Genomic DNA, 23,382 nt, shown 5'->3' with positions numbered 1-23,382 from the left:
GCTTATAGAAAAGATGTAAATTGTCTATTTCAGGACCAAGTCAGTCTTGTGGAAGAAGAAAGAACTCTATCCTGCCCCCTGGTTAGACCATTGATTTCTAGGGCAGCAGAATCTTAGGGAGCAAAGATGAAGAAATGTTTGGTGTGATGAGTTGGTTTTGGTCATTGGAGCATTTCATTTTGCTCTGCTGACACTGATAATGTTACCTCCCAAAATCAAGACTGTTCTAGATGTCAAAGGTGACAGAAGACTAGTCAGTTCTGACTGATCAGAAGGGATCAGTTTGTGGGTTTAGAACTTGAAGGTCTCCAGAGATAAGTGCGGGGAGAGGGGTGACTCCATGTCTAGATGGGCTAAAGTGTACAGGGGATCTGGAGAGATGTTGTTTGACCCTGTCCTACATTCTTGCCTTACTTCATATCTGTTCATGGTCTTTTGTTTCCATCTTTTCTGCTCTTTCTTTCTTATTCTGCCTTTGAAGACGTTGACTGTCCATGTTTATCTCTCAGTTTTTCAATTCTTCTCTCCTAGTTCCTTGAGGTACCAGCTCTTTTCCTGGACAGTACATCTGGATATCAGACGGGAATGCTGCTTCATCATCAAAGTACAAGGACTCTGATGCTTTCTATTAATAATGCTAATGAGATTTGTTAATTTTTAATAGATTACATGAACGTGTTTTGCTAAACACGTTTTTGTGGCTCCACTCTGTGAGTATGGTTCAGAAACTCTTTCACTTGCTGCCAAAGGAAAAGTGATTAATGCAATTGCAGACGCCAGATTCTCTTCAGGGTAAATCTAGAGTGAACCAAGGAGTAAAGACGTTTAATGAGTATGTTTTCAAGGTAAACATAGGTCCAGGTCACAAATGATGGTCCTTCCTCCTCTCCAGCCTCTACTGAGGTGGTGCGGAGGGATAGTTGCTTGAATTGAGGTCATGGTGCAGCCTTTCTGCCCCATTTTTTGTGGTGTACTGGGCTTTTTTGCCCCACTGAAAGCACAAGGAAATCCTTGGACAAGATTTCTGTGGTGTTTCTGTGGGTTGGACAGCCAGGGTTCATGTACCAGCTGTCCATAGAGCTTGTGGCCAATTGCCCTGCATACCTTGGGCACATTTGGGATGCACCATGACCTGGAGCTCCTCGTCTTTCTGTGCTGGACAACCTGGACCCTTCCCAACTTGGCTCCAAAGCCTCCCATCTCTGTGTGCTGGTGTCCCCCAGACAGCCTGGTTCCTACCTCCCTGTTGCTGTGATCGTGGGGGATTTTCTCCCCAACCAGCATTGCTTTGCCATGGTGCCTGTGGTCTCCGGGTTGCCCGTGAAGGCACGTGCTGCAGGCTGCAGGCCATGCACAGCACACCAGCAGCCAGGAGGTGTTGAGCAAGCAAGTGGAGAAAAGTCTTGGTTTGCAAATCAGCAATCTCAAACCTGATTCCCTTGGGTTTCTGCCCGGGAAGTCGGTTTTACCGCGCGCTGCTGAGCTGCGCCAGGCTCCCTTGGCCACATCGCCGGTGGCAGTGGGATGATGCTGAGCTGGATGTTTTCTTTTTGTTTTGTTTTGTGTTTTTTTTTTTCCTGTCCAAATCCATTTTGCCAAGAGCCGCACCTCCTAAATTGCTGCGGAGGAGGTAGAAAAGCAGAGGCACAAGACCATGCACATGCTGCGCATCCATCTCGGTGATCTCACAACCATGCCAACACAAGCGCCACGGCCAGCCCCGGCTCAGCGCTTTAATTACGCGCCGTCGCGGCCACACCTACGGCTGGGCTGTTGCAGCTCCTTGCGCAAGAAGATGACTGGCAAACCTGTTGGTGCTCCAGGATTTTAGTGGTAATAACCCACAGGGCAAAACCTCCCTGGTGAGATGAAACCTTGCTTGGCTAGACATTTAGAAGAGTTCAAGGTGTTTTGGAGAAGCAGAGGGTTGAAGATCCCAGCTCTCTCCACATAGTTGTGGCTGTGTGTGCAGTGTAACTCTGTGGATGTGTTCAGATGTTGCCTTTGTGGAGGTAGATGTATGTTTGTAGTATGAGAGTTTGTATGAGAAAGCTTAGGTAACTAGAGGCTGAGGTGAGCTTTTAGTGTCCAAACAGGACTGGTTTGCGAGGGAATTGGGCTGTTCTTCTGGATTTCAGGTGCAAACACCTGCGATAATGAATCAGTTGGTGCTATAGAGATGGAAAGAGATGGCAGCCAGGGTCAGGCAGTCTGATCTGTAGTACTCTCCAATGATTCACCTTGTAATGAGGTAAATAACGTGGGATTATTGAGCCCAGTAACACCTTTCCCTTTCAGAAATAGTCTTGCTTTGGAGATAACCAGAGTCTCTTGCATCCACAGGCAGTTAGTTTGTTCCCCAGACTGATAAGGCATGCTGCTTAAAAAAAATAAATAAATCAGTGCGCTACGAAGACTGTAATACTCATCCACAGTGGTAGCACATGTTCCTAGACCAGTCCTGAAGGATTCACAGGCAGATGTTCACAACTGACTATGAGAACTGTAGGAGCCTGAAGAGCTGCCCTGCACGCCTGTGGCCTTCCTACTGGATGTGTTCTGCGCTTACTGGAAACACATGGTCATGATCCATTCGCTGGTCCCTTCACACCACAGTTTCCATAATCAGCAAACAAGGACCATCACCACATCCCTGTAAGTACTTTGGCCTGTTTGGCAGCCCCATTTGGTGAACACACTGCGTTAGGCATGATGCTTTTGCCCATGGGGGCATCCCCTTTGCGACCCCTGCCACTGTGCAGGCACCAGCAGAGCTATCAGAGCTCCATGAAGCGGTTTTCATGCACAGCCATCGATTATGAATACGTTACTATATTAGGTCCATTTCTGGATCCATCTGCCTTGGCAGGCAGGCAGCCCAGATGCCTGGCTGAGAGATGACATTCCCTGCCTCTGGGCTCTCCTTTCCATGCTTGGCCAGCAGAGCTGCCAATGCAGCCTGCGAGCCTGCTGGAGCTGGGCACTACCCACTTTGATGTCATTTGCCAGACTGGTATTTGCTATCAGTTATTTTCTTAAGGCTCTCTTGTCCTTTTAGGGGTAGAAGGGGATGTTTTAGTAGGCATTGGTGTGTTTTGTACAGGAATGTGCGTGCCTGCTGTAATGCTCCTGGCATGCCAGTACTTATCCTCCTGGCTTTTTTCTGTGCCAACTGCAGTGGAACTTATTATGCCAACTCCAAAACAATCCCCTCCTGGTTTAGCCGACTTTTGTAGCTGTGTCCAAAGCTAGTGCAGTTCAGGAAGAAGAGCTTTTAATGATTTGTGCCCAATAAGATTGTGCAGAGGAGGTACACCTAGTTCTAGTCATAATCCATGGAAGAATGTCGCTGCTTCATATTGTGGATGTGGACTTCAGCGGGGGTTGGCAGTGGTTTTGGTCATCCACGCTGTGAGCTGAGGCAGGAAAGACCATTGAAGCTTTTGCTGTCCTGTGAGCATTCTGCACGGCAGCTTTGTGCTAGAGGGGCTTTGGTTACAAAAGATGCTTCCGGGGGGAGCGGTCTGTGTTCAGCTGGAGACCTTTCACAAGCTGCATAGGGACTGCAGGAAATGGCACAGCACGCTCGGCTTGCAGGCAAAAAAAAAAAAAAAAAAAAAAAAAAAAGCAGAGCTAATGATTGACTATTATTTTAAGGGGATTATCTAATCCGCAACCCAGAGGACAAGAGGGGCCAAAATGAGTGAAGATTGAATATGTAATTAGTGCAGATTGTTGGTAATACCCTCTGGATTCCAACTGATTATAAACAGAAACAGATTTTTTGAGTCATTTACTCCTCCCTCCCCCCCCCCCCAAAAAAAAAAAAAAAAAAGGCATTTTCAGGCCAAAAGGCCACTTATAGCAAACTTAGAAACTACAGAATTTGCAGATTAGGGTATCACAGCTGGGGCAGTTCAGCAGAATGTGTCTGGGAAGTGGGGCTGTCGAAGCAGGGAGGCAGAGGACCAGTCTATCTCTGGTTATTTTGCAGTGTTAAAGGCAGAATTTGGGATGGAAAAAAACAAATGGCATGTGTGGTAGTTTAGCTTCTTTTACCCATCCATCCATCCTGCGTTTCCATATCTGTTGTTCCCAGCAGCCATGGGACCCATGGTACATCACCATGCAGTGATGCAGCGAGTCCTTGGGGAATGGCCAGGCAGCCTGACAAAGGCTGGGACTCGTAATGAAGCCCACTCAGGAAGTACCTGATTAGGAATATTTCCTATTCTGCGTTTTGAAAAGTGATTGTTATTGTCATTTGTTTTGAATGTTGTTGTTGCTTGGACTTGGTTGTCAGCTGGCCTCAGGTCAGTTACAGCATAATACTTCTTTTCTTTTTTCTTCCTTCTATGTAACAAAGGTCATTAGAAATTAAATGAAATGGATTTGCTTCAGTTAAAGACCCATTATTAATACAAAATAAAAGATGTATGGCTAAATCCATCAGCCTAAAAATACAATTGAATATAAATAAGCCCAGAAAAGGAAGTAGGGCAAGGAATATTTAAAACAAGAAACACCACACCCGAGCAAAAACTTTTGAAGCAGTTAATGAAAGCTAGGAAAATCCCTAATCTCTGATGACAAGAGGATATCTATTCCTTTCTTTTTAATTTGCTCAAAGAATGAATGAGAGAATTGACATTCTCACTGGGGTGAGGGTTCATGATTTCAAAAAATTGCCTTTACTCAAGTTTCAGGTGAAATCTCAGAATTTGAAAATTTCCTCTGTAAAAAAAAAAAAAAGTGTGAAATTGTAATTTTGATACACTTGGACCAGACACTTCCAACCTGATTCAACCACTGCATCGTGAACCAAACACTTTGATGCAGAATGAGACTTTAAATGGGAAGGTCACAATCCTGTGTGCTGCTAAGGAGCCTGCTGAAACACTCTTCTGTTTCAAATGATTTTTCTGAACCGAGGGCAAAGGTAGTTACTTAGTTCCCCAGGATTTTTTTGGTTTTGCCATAACACTTGAAAACCCTGCTGATGGGCTGCAGATCACTGGCCTTGGAGGTAGACTGGCATGGGCCAGCTGGAGATGCCATCACTGTGGCCCCGTGGGGCTTCTTTCAGCTTTTAGGAGACTTTGAAAAATGTGGGAGCACCTTCCAAAACACAGCCGGGCAGACAAGTGACTTTTTCCTCTCCTGTGTTTGGAGCCTCTGGGACAAGGTGGCCTCTGGGCCTCCCTTCCAGGGTGGCACCAGTGCCTGCCCTGCCACATGGGGGATTTATGTGCAGCTCTGTAGGGAAGCGGCCTGAGAAGAACAGCAGGAAAGCTGTGGGGAAGAGGAACCACAGTACCTGTGGGAACCTGATGGAGAAGTTATAGATCAGTTTACCAGGCAGGTTTTGCTTGCACCTGGCCCTTTGTGTTCCTTGTCAGCCATTTCTGACCCTCCTTTATGGCCCCCGCTGCCTTGCTCGTCATGCTAATATTGTTATGCTTTTGTTTTGTAGTGTTTTGGTATTTTTATTAAGAAATACTGCCAGCGTGTTTGCCTTGGCAGTGGTCCTCATTGGATTGATGTGGCGTTTTTAGCTGGAGTGTTTGTTCAGCCTCTTGGATTCTTTCTCAGGGGTGGGGTGGGATGATCCAAGCCCTGAGTATGCTGGTGATCCACAAGGGCTTGTGAAAGGCTTGAGCCACGGTCTCATCTGATGGAAACCACCAGCTTCCTCTACTTCCAAAGGCCAAGCTCTGGGGATGAGACTGGCAGGTTTAGAGGAACCCTATCTGGGTGAGAAACCTGGATCCCAGAAGGAGATGGCAGCAAGATAAGAAAGGGAGTGAGTGTCCCAGTGCCCTCAGTCCAGATGCTCTGCAGGTATAAGCACCCTTTCATACTGGATGTTTTTTTGGGTTGGAGCTCCCATGTGCTCCATCTCAAAGTCCCTATGTTGCAACACCAGCATGCTGGTGGCATGAAATCCTTTCACATTCTTTGGTCTATGGTGCTTTGATGAGGTGGACAGGGGATGGAATGGGTGTGTTGAAAGTGCTGTAAGGAACATATTTTGTACACACTTAATGAAAGACTCCAACAACACAGAGATCCTCAGGTCCTCAAACCAGAAGGTACTTGGTGAGCAAGGCCTGCTGCTGGCTGTGGGTTCATGGGGAATATTTGTGCTTGCCAGGATTTCCTCACTCCTGCATCCATACTTGCAGAGCGTGGGGAGCAGATGCTTTTTACTTTGCTAAACACCCACTCCAAAGCTTGGCTGTTTGTTGGGAGTAGCTCTTCAGCAAGCCAGATCTCAACATCTCTTCTTACTTGGAGCACATTATAGTTGTGATTTTTCTTTGGTCTTTCAAGCCTCAGGTTTTTTGTGGGGAACTGGGAGGTGCTCTGAGACTGGGGCTGACTGGAGGGCTCCTGCAATGGTTGGTGAGCTCTTTTGTCCTGTTGTCCCATGCCAGGCCTTAGACTCCCCAGTGCTGGTGGGGCTGGATGCTCCCTGCACCAGGGTGCTGGCACATGTGCCCGCTAACCATTGCTCTCCTTCTGCTTTCAGAGCTGGCGTACGACCTGGACATCGATGACACCTCTGCCAACAAGCAGCTACTGAATCAGCAAAGCAAAGACGGTGCTGTGGTTCCCAGCAGTGACCCCGGCAGTGCAGCCCCGCGCCCTGGCCCCGCTGCTGCTGTTGCCCTGGCCCTGCTGCTGCTGGGCTGCTGGCCCTGAGCGGTGCCAGCAGTGGCACTCGGTGCCTTTCCGTCCTTGTTTTTTCAGTGAGGAAAACATTCTGAACCTCTCCTGGAATATATGCACATTGCCAAAGACAGGGCAAATGACTTGAGTCAGTTTTATAAAATAATATGATATCTTCACACCTTCCCTCCTCTTTCTCCCCTCCCAAAAAAAGCGTTTGTTCATGGTAAACTAGTAAATACATAACAGTGCTTTTTAAAGATAATCCTGTTTAATATAAGAAGGTTGATATTAAATTGTTCCTAGCAGTTTTTGAAGACTGAGGTCTGCCTTGCTGTTAAATTGAAGAGCATATTTCATCTTGAGTTGTTTGAATGTGCATGGGGTAAAGAATACTTACGATTTATGAAATACTCTCAGCAAATATCAGACCCCTGTTCCCAGTTGACTTAATACAGATTTTTTTTCTGTAGTTCGAGATGTTTTTGTACTTACTCCAAATTCAAGAGTCACCCCTAGGAATTGGGCCAGGCGCATAACATGGAGGGCATGTGAAGACAAGAGAGAGAAGGTCAGATGTACAGCAGGAGGCAAGACGCTGTGGAAGAGGAATGGCCATGTGGTGGGATCGCCAGGTATCTGCCACCTCCTGCTGTGGCTCCGCTGCCATCAGCCCCAGCCACGTCCTGGCACCACCGCTGCTGGCTCCTGTGTGCAGAGGGGCCAGACCTGCCCTGCTCCAGCCACAGGTCCCCACGAGTCCCCGAGTGCTCCTGGCACAGGTAGGCAGCAATGGGAGGAACCAGCACAGGAGCCAGGGACGAGCATGAAGGAGGAGGTGCCTCGCCAGCGTGCTGCAGGCAGAGCGCAGGCGCCTCTCCTCTCTCTGGGCTCTGGCTGGAGCCGTGGGTGCCCACCAAGGATGCACACATCAGGCTGCTGTCTCCAGAGCAGATTGTTTCCAGACACCAATGCATGGGGATGTGCTCCTGCAAAGCACACCTGCAGCACGACAGGTTGCAGGTGGTTTCACCTCCCAGCTGGGTCCTGTGAAGTCCTTCAGTGCAGACAGCCACATCCCCTACATCTTCCCTGGCAGTGGTGCATGGGGCCCCGTGGCCCATGCAACGCCCTCACAGTACTCTTTGAAGCAAAGCACCCCCTTTCCCATGGGAAATCTGCAAACATAGCTCCAGCCAAAGGACAGACAGCATGGATGTACACGCCGTGCTTTATGGGGATGAATAACAGGCGTCCAACACATTGTGCTACAAAGGAGGAACAGAAAAGGATTTGCAGGAGCCCAGAGGCAGATGAGACTCTTTCTCAAGTGTTTTTTTTTTTTTGTTTTTTTTTTTTTTGCATGTTACTTTGCTTAAACAGTCTCTAAAATAAAGGTCAGTTGCTCTATAAATGGTGCACTTCAAGTCACCTCCCCTGTGAGAGAGGCGATGCTCTGCGTTGTTCCTGGAGTGGGCAGCCTGGAAAGCCTGGCTCGGGACTTGGGGCACCGCAGAAAAGCTTCTGTTAGGCTGATTAAATGGATGGGCAGGGGCCAGGGAATGTTTGGTTTGATTCCTGGCCAAAATGGTTACATACTTCAGTTTAAGGTTCTGCTTTTACTGGAGTGATTATATCTGCAGTATCTTAAGCTGCAATATGTGTGTGTACGCATGCACGCACACTCACACGTGCATGCTTCAAATATTTCTGTGCCTCTGACCTTATAAAACAAAGAAAAAAACAATGATGTTTGAGAGAAAGTACATAAATCCAAACCACGCAATTAAATGGTTTGGAGAGCGGAAACTTCACCTCTTCTTACTTTGAAGTGGTGGGGCTGATCTCGCTGACACTGATTTAAAGGCTTGCGACTGTCTGCCGTGCTGTGATTCATAAGCCATGGCAGAGAAAGAAGAACGGGCTGATCATCCCACGCCTCTGCATGGGGACGTTAACTCCCAGCCACCCACTCCTGATGGAGGGGAGCAGGGCTGGGCTGAGCTGCAGCGGGACCTGCTGGCTGGCAGCCCAGAGGTTTCCTCTGGATCTCAGACACCCCTGTCCTGCCTGTGCTGGAGTGAACTTGGGGGAGGTTAAGCAATGCTGGTGCCACGTTGTTGCCAGCAGAGGCATTTCCTGACCCTCTTGCTCTTGTGTTGGCCCAGGTCTCCCCATCACCCCTGTCTGCACCACGGCAGGCTGTGCCAATGAGCCTCTGCTCCACCAAAGGGAATATTTTATTAGAGCCACTTGAATTCCCGTCACTTCTTCCCTTCTGATCGTTTCCTTTCATCCCCCTGGAGCACTGGGGGTGGGAACAGGAAGGCCGTTGTGTTTGCTCAGAGGCAGTGTGCTACGTCTGCCCTGGCACGTGTCTCTGGTGCCAGAATAGGAGACGTTCTTGCTTCTAGGACTGTGTTGGAAATATTGCATGTACTGTTTTTTCCTTGGATAAATAGCAGGATGGCGCAGCACATGGCACCAGCTTTTCTGCAGTGAACATCCGGAGTGCTTTCTCTCAGGAAGGCAATGCAGGCTGTGCCTCGCTGGGTATTTTACAAAGGCTGCTTGGTTTTCCCAGTGTGATGTTGATGCTTGTCAACAGAAAGCCCCTCTGTAGCATGCTGAGCCCATTTTCTCATTGTATGGACGTGCTGTTTAGCAAAGCTATGTTGTTTGAGACTTTGTTATGATAAGAGATCACAAAAAAAAAAAAAAAAAGACAATTTTTGAGCCCTCTATCTGCCAAGTTTCTAAAATAATGCATTATAACTTGGGAAGAGCTGTTGATTTATGCCCTGCAGTGAGTTTGTGTGCATATGTTTTCACAAGGATTTTGCGTGAAGCTTATAAACTATTGCAAAATTTCCTTTTTTTTTTTTTTTTAACCATAACTGAGAGTTGACTTACCCACCACTCTCCCTGTTGCTATATCAAAGTGCTGCAGTGCCCTGTTAGATGATGGGATGAAACTTCCCTTCACTGATCTCCGTCTGAGCAGACTTCTGCCCTGTAACCACCTCCCTGCTCTGCCATTAGCAAGATACGCCCTGACCACTAAGGTGAAATGAAGCTGGGATTCAGTTTTGGTCAGCTGGGCATTGGTTTACTCCCATGCCCTGAGAAATATGAAATTCTTGTTTCTGCACGCCACTGCTGCTCACTATCCCTTGTGTTGCCATGGGGTGGAACATCTTCATCAGGGAATGGGGAGTGCTACATCCCCTGTGCATGTACATGTAGGTGTGCCAGGACAGGATAACCCAGCGAGGAAACACAGAGCTTGAGGCAACAGGAGCTGCTGGGGCAGTGGCTCGGCTGTGCTCCCACTGTCGTGATAATGTGGGTAAGTGGCAGTGGCCGTGTCTGGCCAGGGAGGCGTGTGGCCAGAGTAAATATCTGTCTGTTTTGCTGCCAGTGGGAAAATTGACACAGGGTTTTATGTCAAGGAGGTGCTCATGGGGAAAAAAAAAAAAAAAAAAAAAAAAAAAAGTAAAAAAAATAACAAACTAAAAAACATTCTAGATAATTTCCAGCCCTGCAATGAAACCCAGAAGCCAGTCCCTGGCTCTTCCTGACTCTGATCCCCAAGCCTCCGCCTGCAGAGCTGTGTGGTTGGTGCGGTCTGCCTCGTGCAGGCAGAAGGACCTGGGGAAGATTTCCAACCTCGTGGCTGAGCTCTTGACACTTTCTGCTTTGCAGCTCTTGTTGAACACTGGCAGCCAGGAGCTGCTGCTGCCGCCATGCCCAAGCAGGATGGAGCAGCACCTTGCTGCTCACAGCATTGATGAGGCTCTGGGTGGGTTTGTGAGCAGCCTGGAGAAGGTGGCAAAACCGGCACCTTCTGCTGATGTCTGGGGGTAGACCCGAGATTCAAACACATGCTTCACATGTGTAATGTATTTCTGTACTAACCATGCATCAAATTATAATTCAAAACCAAAATATTTTTGTTGGATGGGAAATCCCAGTTCATTAATCAATTGACTAATAGTTTAGAGCCTGGAATGCTGTAATCTAACGCACTTAACAGCTGCTTGAAACAGCTGGTGCTTATGGCTCTCACTGTTTTGGGAAGTGAGATCTAGAATATCTCAGTTTTGTTTTTCAGGGGAGTTTTTCAGAACTGCTCCTTCATGTCCACGAGCAAAGAGCTGAAGCACTTGCAAGCAGGGAGCCAGCGGGGATGTAGGACTGGGTTCACTGGTGCTTTCTACTGAAACAAAGCATCGCTTACCCAGGGGCTGCAGCACGTACCAGGCAAGTCTGTGAGCATGGCAGCCAACGTGAGTGTGTTCCTGCAACTTGAAATAAGGGGGACATATAAGCATGTGCTGTCAGCTGTTTGGATTTTGAGTCCAAACCAGTGCCTGCTGATCCATGGGTAGGGCAGAGGAGAAGCCACCAGCAGAGAGGGCAATTCCCAGCTGCTCCCTGGCCTCAGAGGAGGGTGCTCGGTTCAGGCACAGGCCACAGTGCTGACTAGGTGGCCCACTGATCACTGTTGTTTTGCAAAAGGGAGAGATGACTGCCCAGCTTCCTTGGAAGTTTTGTTTTCTTTCTCCTTTGGTTTCTTGGCAGCTGCCAGCCCAGCAGTGAGAGCTTTGAGGCCTCAGGGGAGCCGGTGGCAGTTGCAGGGGCGGTGAAGGAACAAGGAGCAGGGGCTGAGCAGGCTGCAGGCAGGGACCGGACATCTCATAAATCTGTCAGATAAAATCCAGGAAACCACAGAGACCTCAAAATGCTCAGAACAACACGTGTGCTGCTGAGGTGCCTCCTTCAAACCTCGTCACCAGCTGGGCGTCACCAGCATGCAGCACCACGCCGGTTCCCAGCTCGCTGGGGGGATCTGTCATGTCTCAGGACAAGTTGTGTCCTGAAGAGCCTCTTACCTAAGCTAAAGCATCTCAGAAACACCATTTGCTTCCCAAATGTTCGGGCACCTTGCTGGGAGTTTTCCTGAGCTTTTTAGCAGCACTGCAGCTTAATGATTGACAAAGCTGCTAAAATTTTACCAGATCACAAGCCACAATCCCAGAAGCAGGTGTCTGTTCCCATAAACTCAATGATTTTTTTACATGATCAGCAACAAATCGAGAGCTGAGGTTGACCCAGCTGAGTGTCAGCAGAATTACAGATCCTGTGCATGCATTATTTGTTGCTTTACCAAGGACCCAGGTATAAAGGTGTGGAAATGTGCAGCTGGAGGGGAAGCACGTGAAACCATCCCACTGGAGGAGGATGCTTGCTGGTCCTCAGCATGGGAATTTGTTTTTTCTACCTTTTATTAGGGTCACTGACAAATCTTGGTGTAGGGGACATGTTGCACATCGTAAAAACAGTGAAGCTCTCTGCATGAAGAGAGGCAGTGGGTTTTGTTGGGATCAGGTAGCGGGCTCCTGCCTTCTGCTTGGTCATGGGAGACCAAAGAAGTAAAAGTGGAGTTAAAAAAAAAAAAAAAAAAAAAGGCAGCAAACAAAACCCTAAATAAGCTTGTCAAAATGTTACTGAAGGACATTCCTCGGAGATGAGGTAACTGAAATTTTGATATAGGCAGATGAAGCAGCCCTGGCATGTTTATACAGTCAGCGAATTTACTGCATTCAAAAAAACAGAAAAGCAGTCGGCATTAATCAAATATCGTTTATTTTGTCAAGCAGTGTGTGCTTTTGAAAATAAACATGGTGGTGTTGTTTTGCTGAAAGCATGCTAGAGCTGAAATACACAGCTTGCCCCCGGGCTGCAAGGGGCTGCGTCCCCTTTCTGTGCCCACCAGTCAATGCCCTCCCAGCAAAAGCCTTCATGCTGGCACCAGGGGCACTCCATGGGAAAGAAAGAGCACTGTTAGGGATTATTTGGTGTTATTTCTGATGCTCCAGGGTGTCCAGAGGCACATAGGAGACCTTACTTGACTGCCCCACCACATTCCCAACGTCAAGAAACACGCTTTGCCATAGCAGAATTGCAGACCTCACGACAACCCCCTGGTTTTGTGGCTATTGCCTCCCTCATCAGAGCCTAGCAGAGACCTTAATATTTGCTTGTAACGAGTCAACACGTTTGGGAATTCCTGCCAACAATTTCTGTTTGCTTTTGCTGTCCTTTTTGCTATTACTATTCCAGTGCACAAAGATGCTGCACATCCAGAAAGGAAATAGCTGCTGGATCCAAGCAGCAGAACCACCCTTCAAATCTACCTCTCTGCAGGCAAGTCACTAAAAAAATTGAAAACCTGTCTGTAGCAGCCTGTACCCCTTCAGTGTCATATTATATTACCATCCACCATGTTAGCAAATGGGAAAATAAACATAGGGTGGATAGCAAAGCAAGAGGCTGTTTAATTACAGATGTTAAGAAGAATGACATTTGTATACATTCCTCCGAGAAGTGGATTAAAGTGGTGACCTTTCCCGTGGTGTGAAATCGGTTTGTTGTGGAGCGCAGGCATCTCGTGTCACTTCAAGATCTGCCAGACATTTCGTTGCCCCTGTTGTTTATGGTTAGCATTGGATGATGTCTCTTGAAGCTGAATCTCGGCAGCTGACACTGTTTTCTGAGAACTTGTCATCTGGACTTTATCTAGTAAAATTCCTAGTATTGGGTGTATTTGTTCCCATTTGAAAGAAAAACAATGTGTTGGGAAAAAAAAAAAAAAAAAAAAAGTAAAGGGAGGATGGTGGCATAAATGGCTTAAAAAATTGATCCGAAACCTGCAGAATGATCTGGGATTTGGCGCAGGGTGTCAGACCTGCAGCAACTCACCCCCATTTCCCATCGATGTGTTTGTGGTGACCATCTGAGCTCTGTGGGCAGCGCCATAGAGGAACTTAGAAGAACCTCCTGTGACCATGTCAAAGAAGAGGGATCCAGCCCACCAAGGTGCATGCATGTGCCTGGCTGCATGTCAGAGAAAGCCCATGCCAAGCACTGCAACTGAACTAGGTCCGTCCCTTCTGCAAGCACTTCCAGCAGCTGCTGCTGGCACAAGGGGCCTGGCTGGTCAGCACAGAAATGCTACTGACTGAGCAGCAAGGGTGCTAATTGGCCCAGCTAATTGCAGCAGGGGCCAGGGTCTGCGGGAGGATGCTGATTTGGTGGCGGATGACTGATGACAGTGAGGGGGCTGGTAGCTCTTGCCTTAATTACTGCCTCTCATCAAGCCACAGCATGGGAATGTGCTGGGTGGTGCTGCTGGGTGCCACCCAGCTGCTCTGCACAGCGAGCACTGCCCTGTGTGTGCCCCTTTGTGCTGTGTCCTGCTGCTCTGGGGATGGCTTCTGCATTTTGTGTCATCGTGGCGTGGTCGTTTCACCTGTGGCACAGCCCTAGAAGTCACTCCTAGGGCATGCAGTTTCCTCCATCTGCCATCCCTCCCTGCCACCAGCTTATCCCATGCCTAGTGGTGTTACAGGGAGCAGCGACTTGCAGGTGCCTAGAAAAACATAAATCTTTCCTACTGGACACACAGAACCCCCTTTTCAAAACCTCTTCATTTTTCTTTAGCAAAAATTGTGTAGAAATGTTTCTACTGGTGCCACAGGGTACCCTCACTGCGGTGGGCAACGGGATGGGAGGGGGGGAGACCCCATGCGTGGGGGCCCATGGTGGCAGCCGCTCTCGCCCTTCCTGCGAACACCTCTGGTGCGACACCAAAGGTCAGGGCTGGGCTTCGGAGCGGCACCAGCGGCATTGTTAGGGCTCATTGTTGTGGACTATTGTTCCAGGTCCCAAGGGAGCCATTAGAAAGAGGATAAAGCGAATTTGCCGTTGCAATAGAAACAAGTTGAGAATTAGTACATGAATCACTCTAAAGTCAAACATATGGGGAAAGAGTGGATTCATTTACATCTTTCTTGCCTTCTCTGTCTGTGCAGCAATCCCCTGCTGCTGGACTGAGCTACATGCTCTTGGGCTGTGCCACAGGGGTGCACTTGATCGTGTCTCCATCCCAGCAGTGGGGGGAATTTTGGGGACTCCTCATGGGCTCTGCTTTCCCAGAGTGCTGTGGCAGTGTCCTCTGCAGCTGTGCCTACCCCCAGCCCTGAGCTGCTGCTTTCTGGCCTGGCGTGTGGCTGGCATGGAAAGGTCTCAAGGGTTTTTGGCCCTTGTCAGTGCTGCTGTGAGGCTGGACCAATCCCCGTGGGAAAGCTGCACTCTGGTTCCCACCTTTCCCGTGAGATGTGCTTTGATTTAAACCTGGTAAGGAAAAGCAAACACTTTGCCTCTTCACTAAGCAGAAAGTAATTAGAGCTTGAGACTATGTGCCTCATCCAGGGCTTGTCCCTGGCAGGGCCAGGTCTGCCTGCAGGTGACAACACAGGTGCTCTGGTGGTGTGCTCCACATCTGTAATGAAAGGCTGTTTCAGGACAAAAAAAGATTCATTTGCACAATAGGGATTTTCTTCAGACCTACGGTGCTAGGGCAGAAAGTCCAGACAGGGAAATGAACTGTAGCTGTGTACAACAGCTTGGAGACAAATGTTTAGCAGTCATGTATCTGCTGGTGAAAGGATAAATATAGATGTGGGTCTTGCACCTTTTAAACACTGTCTGCGGACTGTGAATGTGGATATGGGATTTGCATGCTGCTTTATTTAGTATTACATATGCTGTCTGATGTTTACAGAAACTGCCCCGCAGACACCAAGTGTGTGACACCCAAAAAAAAAAAAAAAGTTAAAAAGGAAATAAAATAGGACGCAGAAACAGAAGCAACGAGGCAACCTCTTGTCGCCAGTTCCCCAGCTCTGGTGTCTGTGGTGATATTGGAGGGGAAGCTATCATCTGACCTCCCGTTTTCTCTTTGTTGCTGCATCACAAGGCTGAAGGTTTTCTCCACAAATCATTTTTGTCTTTCTCAGAGAAGCTTGCTGAGCTTGGGGGCAACCTCATTCACTCAGGGGGTGCAGGTGCCAGGTGCTGGGGGAAGATGGTAGCGGCTGCCATGGGGTGCCACACGCCAGGTGTCACAGAGGAGGAAGGAGAGGGGAGGAGGAGAGTGTTTGTGTGTGCTGGCGTGATAATAATAACTGTAATAATAATAACTGCTCTGTAGCTTAGCCCACATGCTTCCTCAAACCTCTGTGTGCCTGCTTCTTACCCAAAACCTTCTTTCACAGCATTCCAAGGCTGATCATTTTAGGGAAGATACACATCATTTATTTATTTTTAAGGAGGCTGAGTGGTCCCACTGCCTGATGGGCTGCCAGACTGCACCTCTGGCAACTGTTTGATGGAGCACCTGGTCATTGTGGTTCTGACCTGCTAATCCCATCTCCAAACCCAAACTCCTCAAGTCCCTCTGTCCACTGGCTGAGATAAGTGGATTCCCCTGATGCTGCTCAGACAGCTTTTGCCACCTCTTTTACACCACATCACACGGCATCTCAGTTAGCACTCCGCTGTTTGCTCTTGATCTCACTCCTGACAGCGTAGGCGGGTGAACGGATGTCTTACAGGGCTGCTGCGAGTGCCTGGCCACTGGGCCAGGATCAGGGCTGGCAGTGAGGGGCCGTCCGATGCTCTCCTGTAGCCCCTGCCACTGCTGTTGCTGAGAAACCCAAAAAGGACCTGAGTGCATAAGCAGGGGCAGCTGCAGCTCAGGCAATAAAATCAGCATGGGAGGGACAAGGGGTGCTTCCTGAGTGCATCAGTCTGGCATATTGTGCAGGGGGGTCTTCTCGCTGGTCCCTGGGCCTTCCCCACACCCAGTAAAGTGCCACAAAGTGCTGCTTGTCCCTGGGAGTCTTTGGCCAGGGGATTTGCTCTTCACAATCACAGCCTCTGTGTGCCAAATCTGCCTCCTGTTTGAGGTCTGAAAAACCCAAAGCGGCCAGTTAGCAGGTATGGGCTGTGCTAGGGAGTGAGGATGACACAGTTGGAAAGTCTGCAAGTGTGCACAGCCACAGAAAGTGTGGGCTCTGCTGGGGGTTTTGTGATCTGGAGGGAGCGCTCAGGTAAGCTGCAAGCAGCTGTGCGGGGGGGAAGCTTGGGTTCATGCACAGCTCCGCCAGTGCTGGACAACCCTCAAAGTGTTGCCCAGACACAACAGGGCCAGGTTGGGCCAGGTCCTGCACATAGGATGTGGCTCGAGTGTGTTGAGTTTGTTGAGTGGCATTTGTGTGTCTGGGACGAGTGTGCCAGTTTGGGGGCTCTGGAGAAAAACGCCCGTGGAGCTGGTGTCATTGTAAATGTCACGGTATTGTCATCCCAGCAGTGTGCGAGTATTGAGTGAGGCTCCAAGGCAGACAGGCCTGCTTTAGGAACCTAATTAAATTTAAAAGAACTTTTAAATTAAAAAATAATTAATTTGGAGTTCCATTCCTACCATCTGGTTTTGCATATTTTGAGTGTGAGTTTTTAGCTTTTACACTGCAGCCGTGGGACCTGAAAAAAAGGGGGGGAAAAAATCTTCAAAAAGCTAAGACAACAATTTCAAGTGCTGGGCACTTCAGTTAAGTATTGTGAAACCTAAATTGCAACAGCTCAGCAGCACCGGTGGTTACTTTCAGACCTGTGTTGCAGCTACCTGGTGCTTTGCTTTCTCAACTGAAGTAAAGGTGCTGTGAGTCAGAATGAAATTTTCCATGGGGAACTTTTGCTTGGCTGTTAATACCAGAAAATGCTGAATGTTTTTCCTCTCATTCAAGAGCTGGGGGGAGGGGAGGACCGGAGAGGGGCTGGTTTTGATGTCGAGGACAGGACCATGAGTGTGCTGCACAGAGGAGAGCCGGCTGTTTGGCATGAAGGTGGTTTCAGAAGAGGCATGTACCTGGCAAGTGTGCCAGCACAGAGGGGACACCCTTGGACCTGCCATTTTGATCTGGGTTAGAGCCAAAGGGGTGCAAAATGTGGATGTATCACCCTGTGGGATGCCAGCCTCACCCCGCAGACATCTGTGCCTCTGCAGTGGGGACATCCAGGGCAGTGCATCAAAGAGCAGGAGCTGCTCCTGCTGTCCCCATCTCATGTGGGGCACGCTTCCAGCCCCGTGGCGCAGGACCACCCATGTTGCTGTGCACATCAATCAGCCCTGCTGAATCTCGCCACTGGCCACCTCCCTGACCCCACTATCTCCCTCCTTTTCCCTGCGGATTCAAGTGCAAATGCCTTGGGGCTGCACGCTGGACAGCCCCTGGCACTGCCGGACATGGCCCTTGTGGCTGGCGCGGGATGTCCCATGTCCCTCCAGCTGTGTGACCACACATCCCGGGTGATTTACAGCAGGAAATGTTGGCCTGCAGAGTAACAAATGGCTGAGATTTTTCCTATTCTTTTTTTTTTTTTTTTTTTCCCCATTCTTCCTCCTGATCAACGATTGCAATGAAACGACTTTCATTTTTTCCCCTTTCTCTCCAGTCTATGCCCAAACCTCAATATTGGTTAAAAATATCATCTGCGAAAAGGCAAATAAATGAGTGCATCAAAGCCAGCTGCCTGGGGCCATTCTGTTGGGAGCAGCAATAAGGCTAGGCACTGGGCCCATTATCTTGCTGATATCTAATGCCACCACTTCAGAGTGTGAGAATGGAGCCTTTTTTTTACCAGCCGAGCATACCGGCCTCGCTGCTGTTTGGGAGCACAAAGGACACCATCCACTGTAGCTCCCAAGACAGACTGTTGACATGTTGCTCTCAGATTTCATTCCTGAAAATCTGGAACTTTACGCTGAGCAAATAACATGATCTTTTTCCTTCATCTGGAAAGGATAAAAACAATTGCTGGCTCTTGGATCAGATCTCTCTGTCTTTTTCTCCCTCCTCCCTCCCCGCTTTCCTTGCAAGCTCCGACTTGCTACCACAAGTCACAACTCGCATATTTTCATTTGAAAACTTCAAACCATGGGGGGTGAGGGGCGAGAGTGGAGGGGAGTAAAAAAGATTTAAAAAAAATAGGACTGCAGACATCACCAATATAACCACGCATATCTGGAAGCCCTTGTGCCTCTCCTCTTTGCCAGGCAGGGAAGATGGAGCAAAATGCAAAGCGTTTGCAGTTTTGGGGGAAGAAGTCAAGGGCTAGCAATGCCCCTTGTGGAGGATGGGCATCCTGCCTGTTTTGGGGAATGGTACTGAAGATGTTTTTAGGGCAATGCTGGGACAAGTTCCCTGTGCCAGCAGTCCCTCTGCTGTCCTGCTGTCCTGTTTTGCATCCTGCTTTGCTGGTGAAGTTAGAGGGCTTAGCCACTTCTGCTCCAGTCTGCTGATGACATGCTCACTGCTGTAACGCATCCCTGCCATAGCGAGGCAGATGCCTCCGAACAACACACTTGCTGGACTGATGCCCAGGTAGGAGTGCTCTGAGGGAAATGAAAGGGCCCAGATTAAGTGCTGGGTGCAGTAATTAGGATCAGCAGAGCTCCTCTTGGCAACCCCACTTATATATCCAGGTCCTAAGGACCTACCCCTTACTTTTCTGCTGACCACCACAGTGCAGCTTGACCCAGGTGAGGCAGAGGAGCTGGTGAAGCACTGTGCCAGCACTGATGGTGGGAACCAGCCTCCAGCCCAAAGGGAGAAAGCACTGCCCAACGGTGATGCCCAGCATCAGAGGGGACTGGCATGGTCTCACTGGCCACAGCAGAGCAATGGGCTCCCTCTTATGCTCAGCTGCATGGGTCTTCATGGAGGAAGGATTTGGGGATGGATTTGTACAGAGGGGAAGGTACAGCTCAGGGTTGGTCCTGACTGGCCAGAGCCCACCAGAGGGGTGATGTGCTTATCTGGGGACTGAGAGGCCCCAGTTTTAATGGGCAAAATGCAAAGATTGGAGCATGTGGCCAGCTGAACTCTGCCCTGCTGGCTGGCCAAGCATGAGGGAGGGTTTACCCTTAACCAAGTGCATCCTGCTTTCCCTCTTTAGTCCTTTGCCCCTTGCTAGATATTTTCTTGTCATTCATTAATATGAGCTCACCAAAGCTCTTTGTTATGACTGACCTCCCTGGTACTGAGTTCTGGATGCATGTGGGGCTGCAGGAGCTCCTGTGGCCATTCAAAGCCTCTCTGGTGGCCCAGGCACCCCAAAAACTTCATTCTACCCCTGTCTTGGCTGTACCCACCTGGGGCTGGACTGGCTCCATTACAGAATGAGGTTTTAAAAGGGAAAAAATATAAAGATCAGTCCGGGCAGTGATGTCTGCTGTAAATATAGCCCAGACCACCTGGGGTCTGGGGAAGGGCTGAGTGAGGAGCTGCCACTTGGGAAGGATGGAAATGCAAGCATGACTTGTGGGATTGTTTCCCTGTCATCCCTGAATTATGCTATTCATCTTCTCCCCTGCCACGTAAATGCTGCTCCCCCTCCAGCCGCCCCACCCCACGCACTCCCACCCCCTTTCACATCTACAATACGATTGTGTGAGTACGGGCAGAGAATTAGATGTTGTGGTTGTGATTTACACCAAGGAAGGCCCGCAAGAGGCAGATGCAGGATCCCATCCTGCCACCCAGCCTCCCCGCTGGCAGTTGGATGTGCTGGCAAGCTAACACAGGCATGGGGCGTACAGCCCCTGGGATGGGGAGGATAGGGGACACGGTGCAATCCCCCTGCAACACGTCCTGGGGATGCTGGGCATGGCTGTGGGAAGAGATGCGGGCAAGCCTCGTGTGCCACCGTTGTGGAGGGGGCAACCAGCCCTGCTGCCACGTGGTGGCAATGGGCAGGATGCGACCCAGGGGCCCGTGGAGGAGAGGAAGCTGTGGCCAGCTCCAGAGTGACAGTGACTGACGTGAGCTTGCTGGGAATCTGTTGGGGAATATTTTTATCTGCTGGGTGTGAGTGTGCTGCACGTCAGAGCCATCTGCTGCACAGTCATTTTGGGGAGAGCTGGGAAGTGCAGGCATGAAAATCTGTGAAAGTGAGTGCATTCCTGTGCCCTTCAAAGCTCTGTGTCCCCAAGTCTCCTCCATGCAGAGTCCGGGGACAGGGCAGAGATGACTTGTGCTTCTCTGGGGGAAAGACAAGTGCTTGCATTCCCTAAAATGGAGATGGTCTTGAGCTCCACACAGCAAGCCCCATGCCTTGCAAACCAGTTTGGAAACAGGCAGCTGAGTGAAACAGTGGCAGCAGCCTCATTGCATTGGCCAGCCTGTTTCCCACTGCCCTCCTAACATCTTCCCATTTTGCATCATTTTGCATTGCTTTGGGAAACATGCAGTGTACATCCAGCATCTCCCTGCTGCAGGAGGCACAAAGAAGCCAACCCACACCTTAAGCCAATGCCTAGCAGCTACTGCAGGAGGTTTCTGTGCACTGGATGAAGTAAAGGAGCCCTGGGATAAAAATAAGTGATAAAAATAAATGGAGACATCAGCCCAAGCTGAAACACTGTATCTGCTTGCCCTAAAATATCAGGCCATTGACATTTGAAACCCATGTTCAAAGCCTCATTTTGCAACAAGCAGAATCCCCCCCATCCTCGTGACACATGCCCCGGATTAAACACCCTCTGAATTTGTGGTATTTGGGGTTTTATCAAAAGAGAGTGTTTCCACTTGAGCTGCCCTCGTTCCAGCCCGGCTCCTCCACCGCAGGAGAGCGAACACGCCTGGTTCAGGGTTGCAATGAGCCGGCTCCTGCTGATGAGCGGTGTCTGGGAAGACACGCCTGTCCAGCTCCTTTTCAACACTTTCTAACCTTCTTGTGGCATAGGCTTTCCTGCCAGAGTGTAGGATTTAATCACCCTTAATGATAGCCAACCCAAGGGCTATCAGCCAGGTTTTCCTAAAGGGCTCCATCTGAAATCTTTATCTACATACCACCCCCCATTAAATTCCCTGACAAATGAGTGGAAACACTGCAGGGCTGTGGCAGGCTTCAAGCCAGGACCAGAATTAAACAGAATAGATAGCTTAAGCCCTCCTAGGACCCCAGTGGGGTTTGTAGATGTAATTGGTGCCAGTTCTGGGTTTGGGCTGTTCTCTAATGCTAAGAGCTGTTGATACTAGAGGACTGTCCTGTGCTGACCAACCTGAAGTTAAAATCAAGCCAGTGAAACCTGAATACATGGGAAGGATTTGAACTGATTTTTACCCTAAGCTGGTATATTGCTGATGTGAACTTGATCAATACCAATAAGGTTCATACTGACTTACCTACATTACCCTGAAAGGTTTGTCCCAGTTCCTCCAGAGAGGATTTAAAGTGACTTTAATTAATTCGACACAACGTTGTTGTGCAGATGAAATATGGGGTGCAGGATGATGCCCCTGGCATTGTGTCTGGCAGAAGCAGCATGCCCAACCTTTAGCACAAGGTCTGTGCCAGCAGGACTGGGCAGGAGCTGGTTCTGCCAAGTCAGGTGCCCCTGCGACGGTGGCAGGATGTATTCAGGGGCCCCCAGGTGACAGCGTGGGCTCAGCTGTCTGCACGGGTCAGGGAGAAGGGGGACATCAGCCCCCACCCCGATGGTGTGGATCATCAGGATACCTATGCTTCAAGAGATTGTCTCCATGTGCTGCTGCTCTGTGCCCTTAGTCTCTGTTGTGGCAGGGCACAAGGTGTTTACTAGGGCTGGGAAAGAAACATCGAGGCTGGTAGTAGAGATAGTAATGGGGAAGAGTTTGGGGGAAGCAGGAAGGAGACGCAAGTCAGATTTTTTTTTCCCTGAAAAAAACCCTCAGCATCCTTTTAAAACTAAAATGCAAGTTTTCCCCTCCACTTTTCTCCTTTTTCTCCTGGGAAATAGAAAGAAATGGGAAAGGGGAATCACTGAAGAAGTTTGGGGTGTGGAGGCTGAGAATGCTCTGCCAGAAACAAGAAAACACTGAAGAAATAGAAAAAAAAAATAAATCAGTGAAAATTTTCCTTTTGAGAGTGGCCACTTTTTAATTCCTTAAAAAAAAAAGTTTTTAGTGAAAAATTTCAGGCAGTCCCATTGTTTTGTTGCAGCCTTTGATTTAACTACTTGGTCAAGTATTCGACAAAACCCTCCGTGTTTTTCAGGAGGTTTCTTAAATCCTGCCGAGGTATGGGATTATGAGAAACAACAAATGGCAAGCTGTCTCTAACCCCACAGACTTTCTCACTCTCGTTTTCTCTCTCGCTTTGGAATAAAAAATGCAGTGCTCCCTGCTGAGTTCTCTTTAAAATTCACATTGTCTCTTCAAATAAAGGCTGGGAGGGTGAGGTAGTGCTTTGAAAACCAGAACTCAGTCATACATTGCAGGGCCAGATCCTAGAGGATTATTCTCTCTCAGGACACTTTATAACTTCATGAGAACTTCTGGCCTGGCTTGTCTCACCAGCCAAGCGTGAGTTGCCCCAGTGGATGGCAGGGTGACCCTCTCTGAGCCCACAGGTCGGAACCAAGCTTTTCACCCTGCTTTATCCTCTCCACCGTGGCTGTCCCAGGCTGGGCTGTGGTTATGTGTCTTTCCGTGATTTTTGGTGTGGTTCCTCGACTGCAGCATCTTGCATGCTGAGAGCTGCTGGCTTCACTGCCGTAAGGCTTTAGCTGAAGCACAATTCCCTGTTCCCCAAGAAGTGGCTGGTGGAGCAGTGTGACTGTGCCTTGCTGTCCGAGAGGCTCTTGACGGGGAAATGACTGGGGGGCTCTTTTCTCCAACCCACATTGCACTGCATTGCACTGACAAAAGCTTCAGAGGTGGGGAGGGTGAAGATGGCATCTTTGCCGTAGTTGTTCTGTGTCTTTCCCCAGTGTTGCACAGAGAGAAATGAGCATAATAAATGAGCATACTAAAATGTGTG

The 23,382-nt window shown here is 49.1% G+C and overlaps 1 protein-coding gene across 2 annotated transcripts in view; it reads left to right on the top strand.

Moving 5' to 3' along the window:
* Positions 1–7,144, top strand: part of GPC3 (glypican 3) — a 144,826-nt gene extending 137,682 nt beyond the window's left edge. The window contains exon 8 of one of the 2 annotated variants that reach the window (XM_068697025.1): positions 6,533–7,144. In XM_068697025.1, the coding sequence (XP_068553126.1) occupies positions 6,533–6,705 (173 nt within the window). In that variant the 3' untranslated portion in view covers positions 6,706–7,144. The remainder of the gene's footprint in view (positions 1–6,532) is intronic. The other variant, XM_068697026.1, reaches the window with a different exon arrangement.
* Positions 7,145–23,382: the final 16,238 nt, after the last annotated feature.

Source organism: Anas acuta, chromosome 13, assembly GCF_963932015.1.
Source record: "Anas acuta chromosome 13, bAnaAcu1.1, whole genome shotgun sequence".
Lineage (NCBI taxonomy): Eukaryota > Metazoa > Chordata > Aves > Anseriformes > Anatidae > Anas > Anas acuta.
This window is presented reverse-complemented; position numbering and strand designations above follow the sequence as displayed.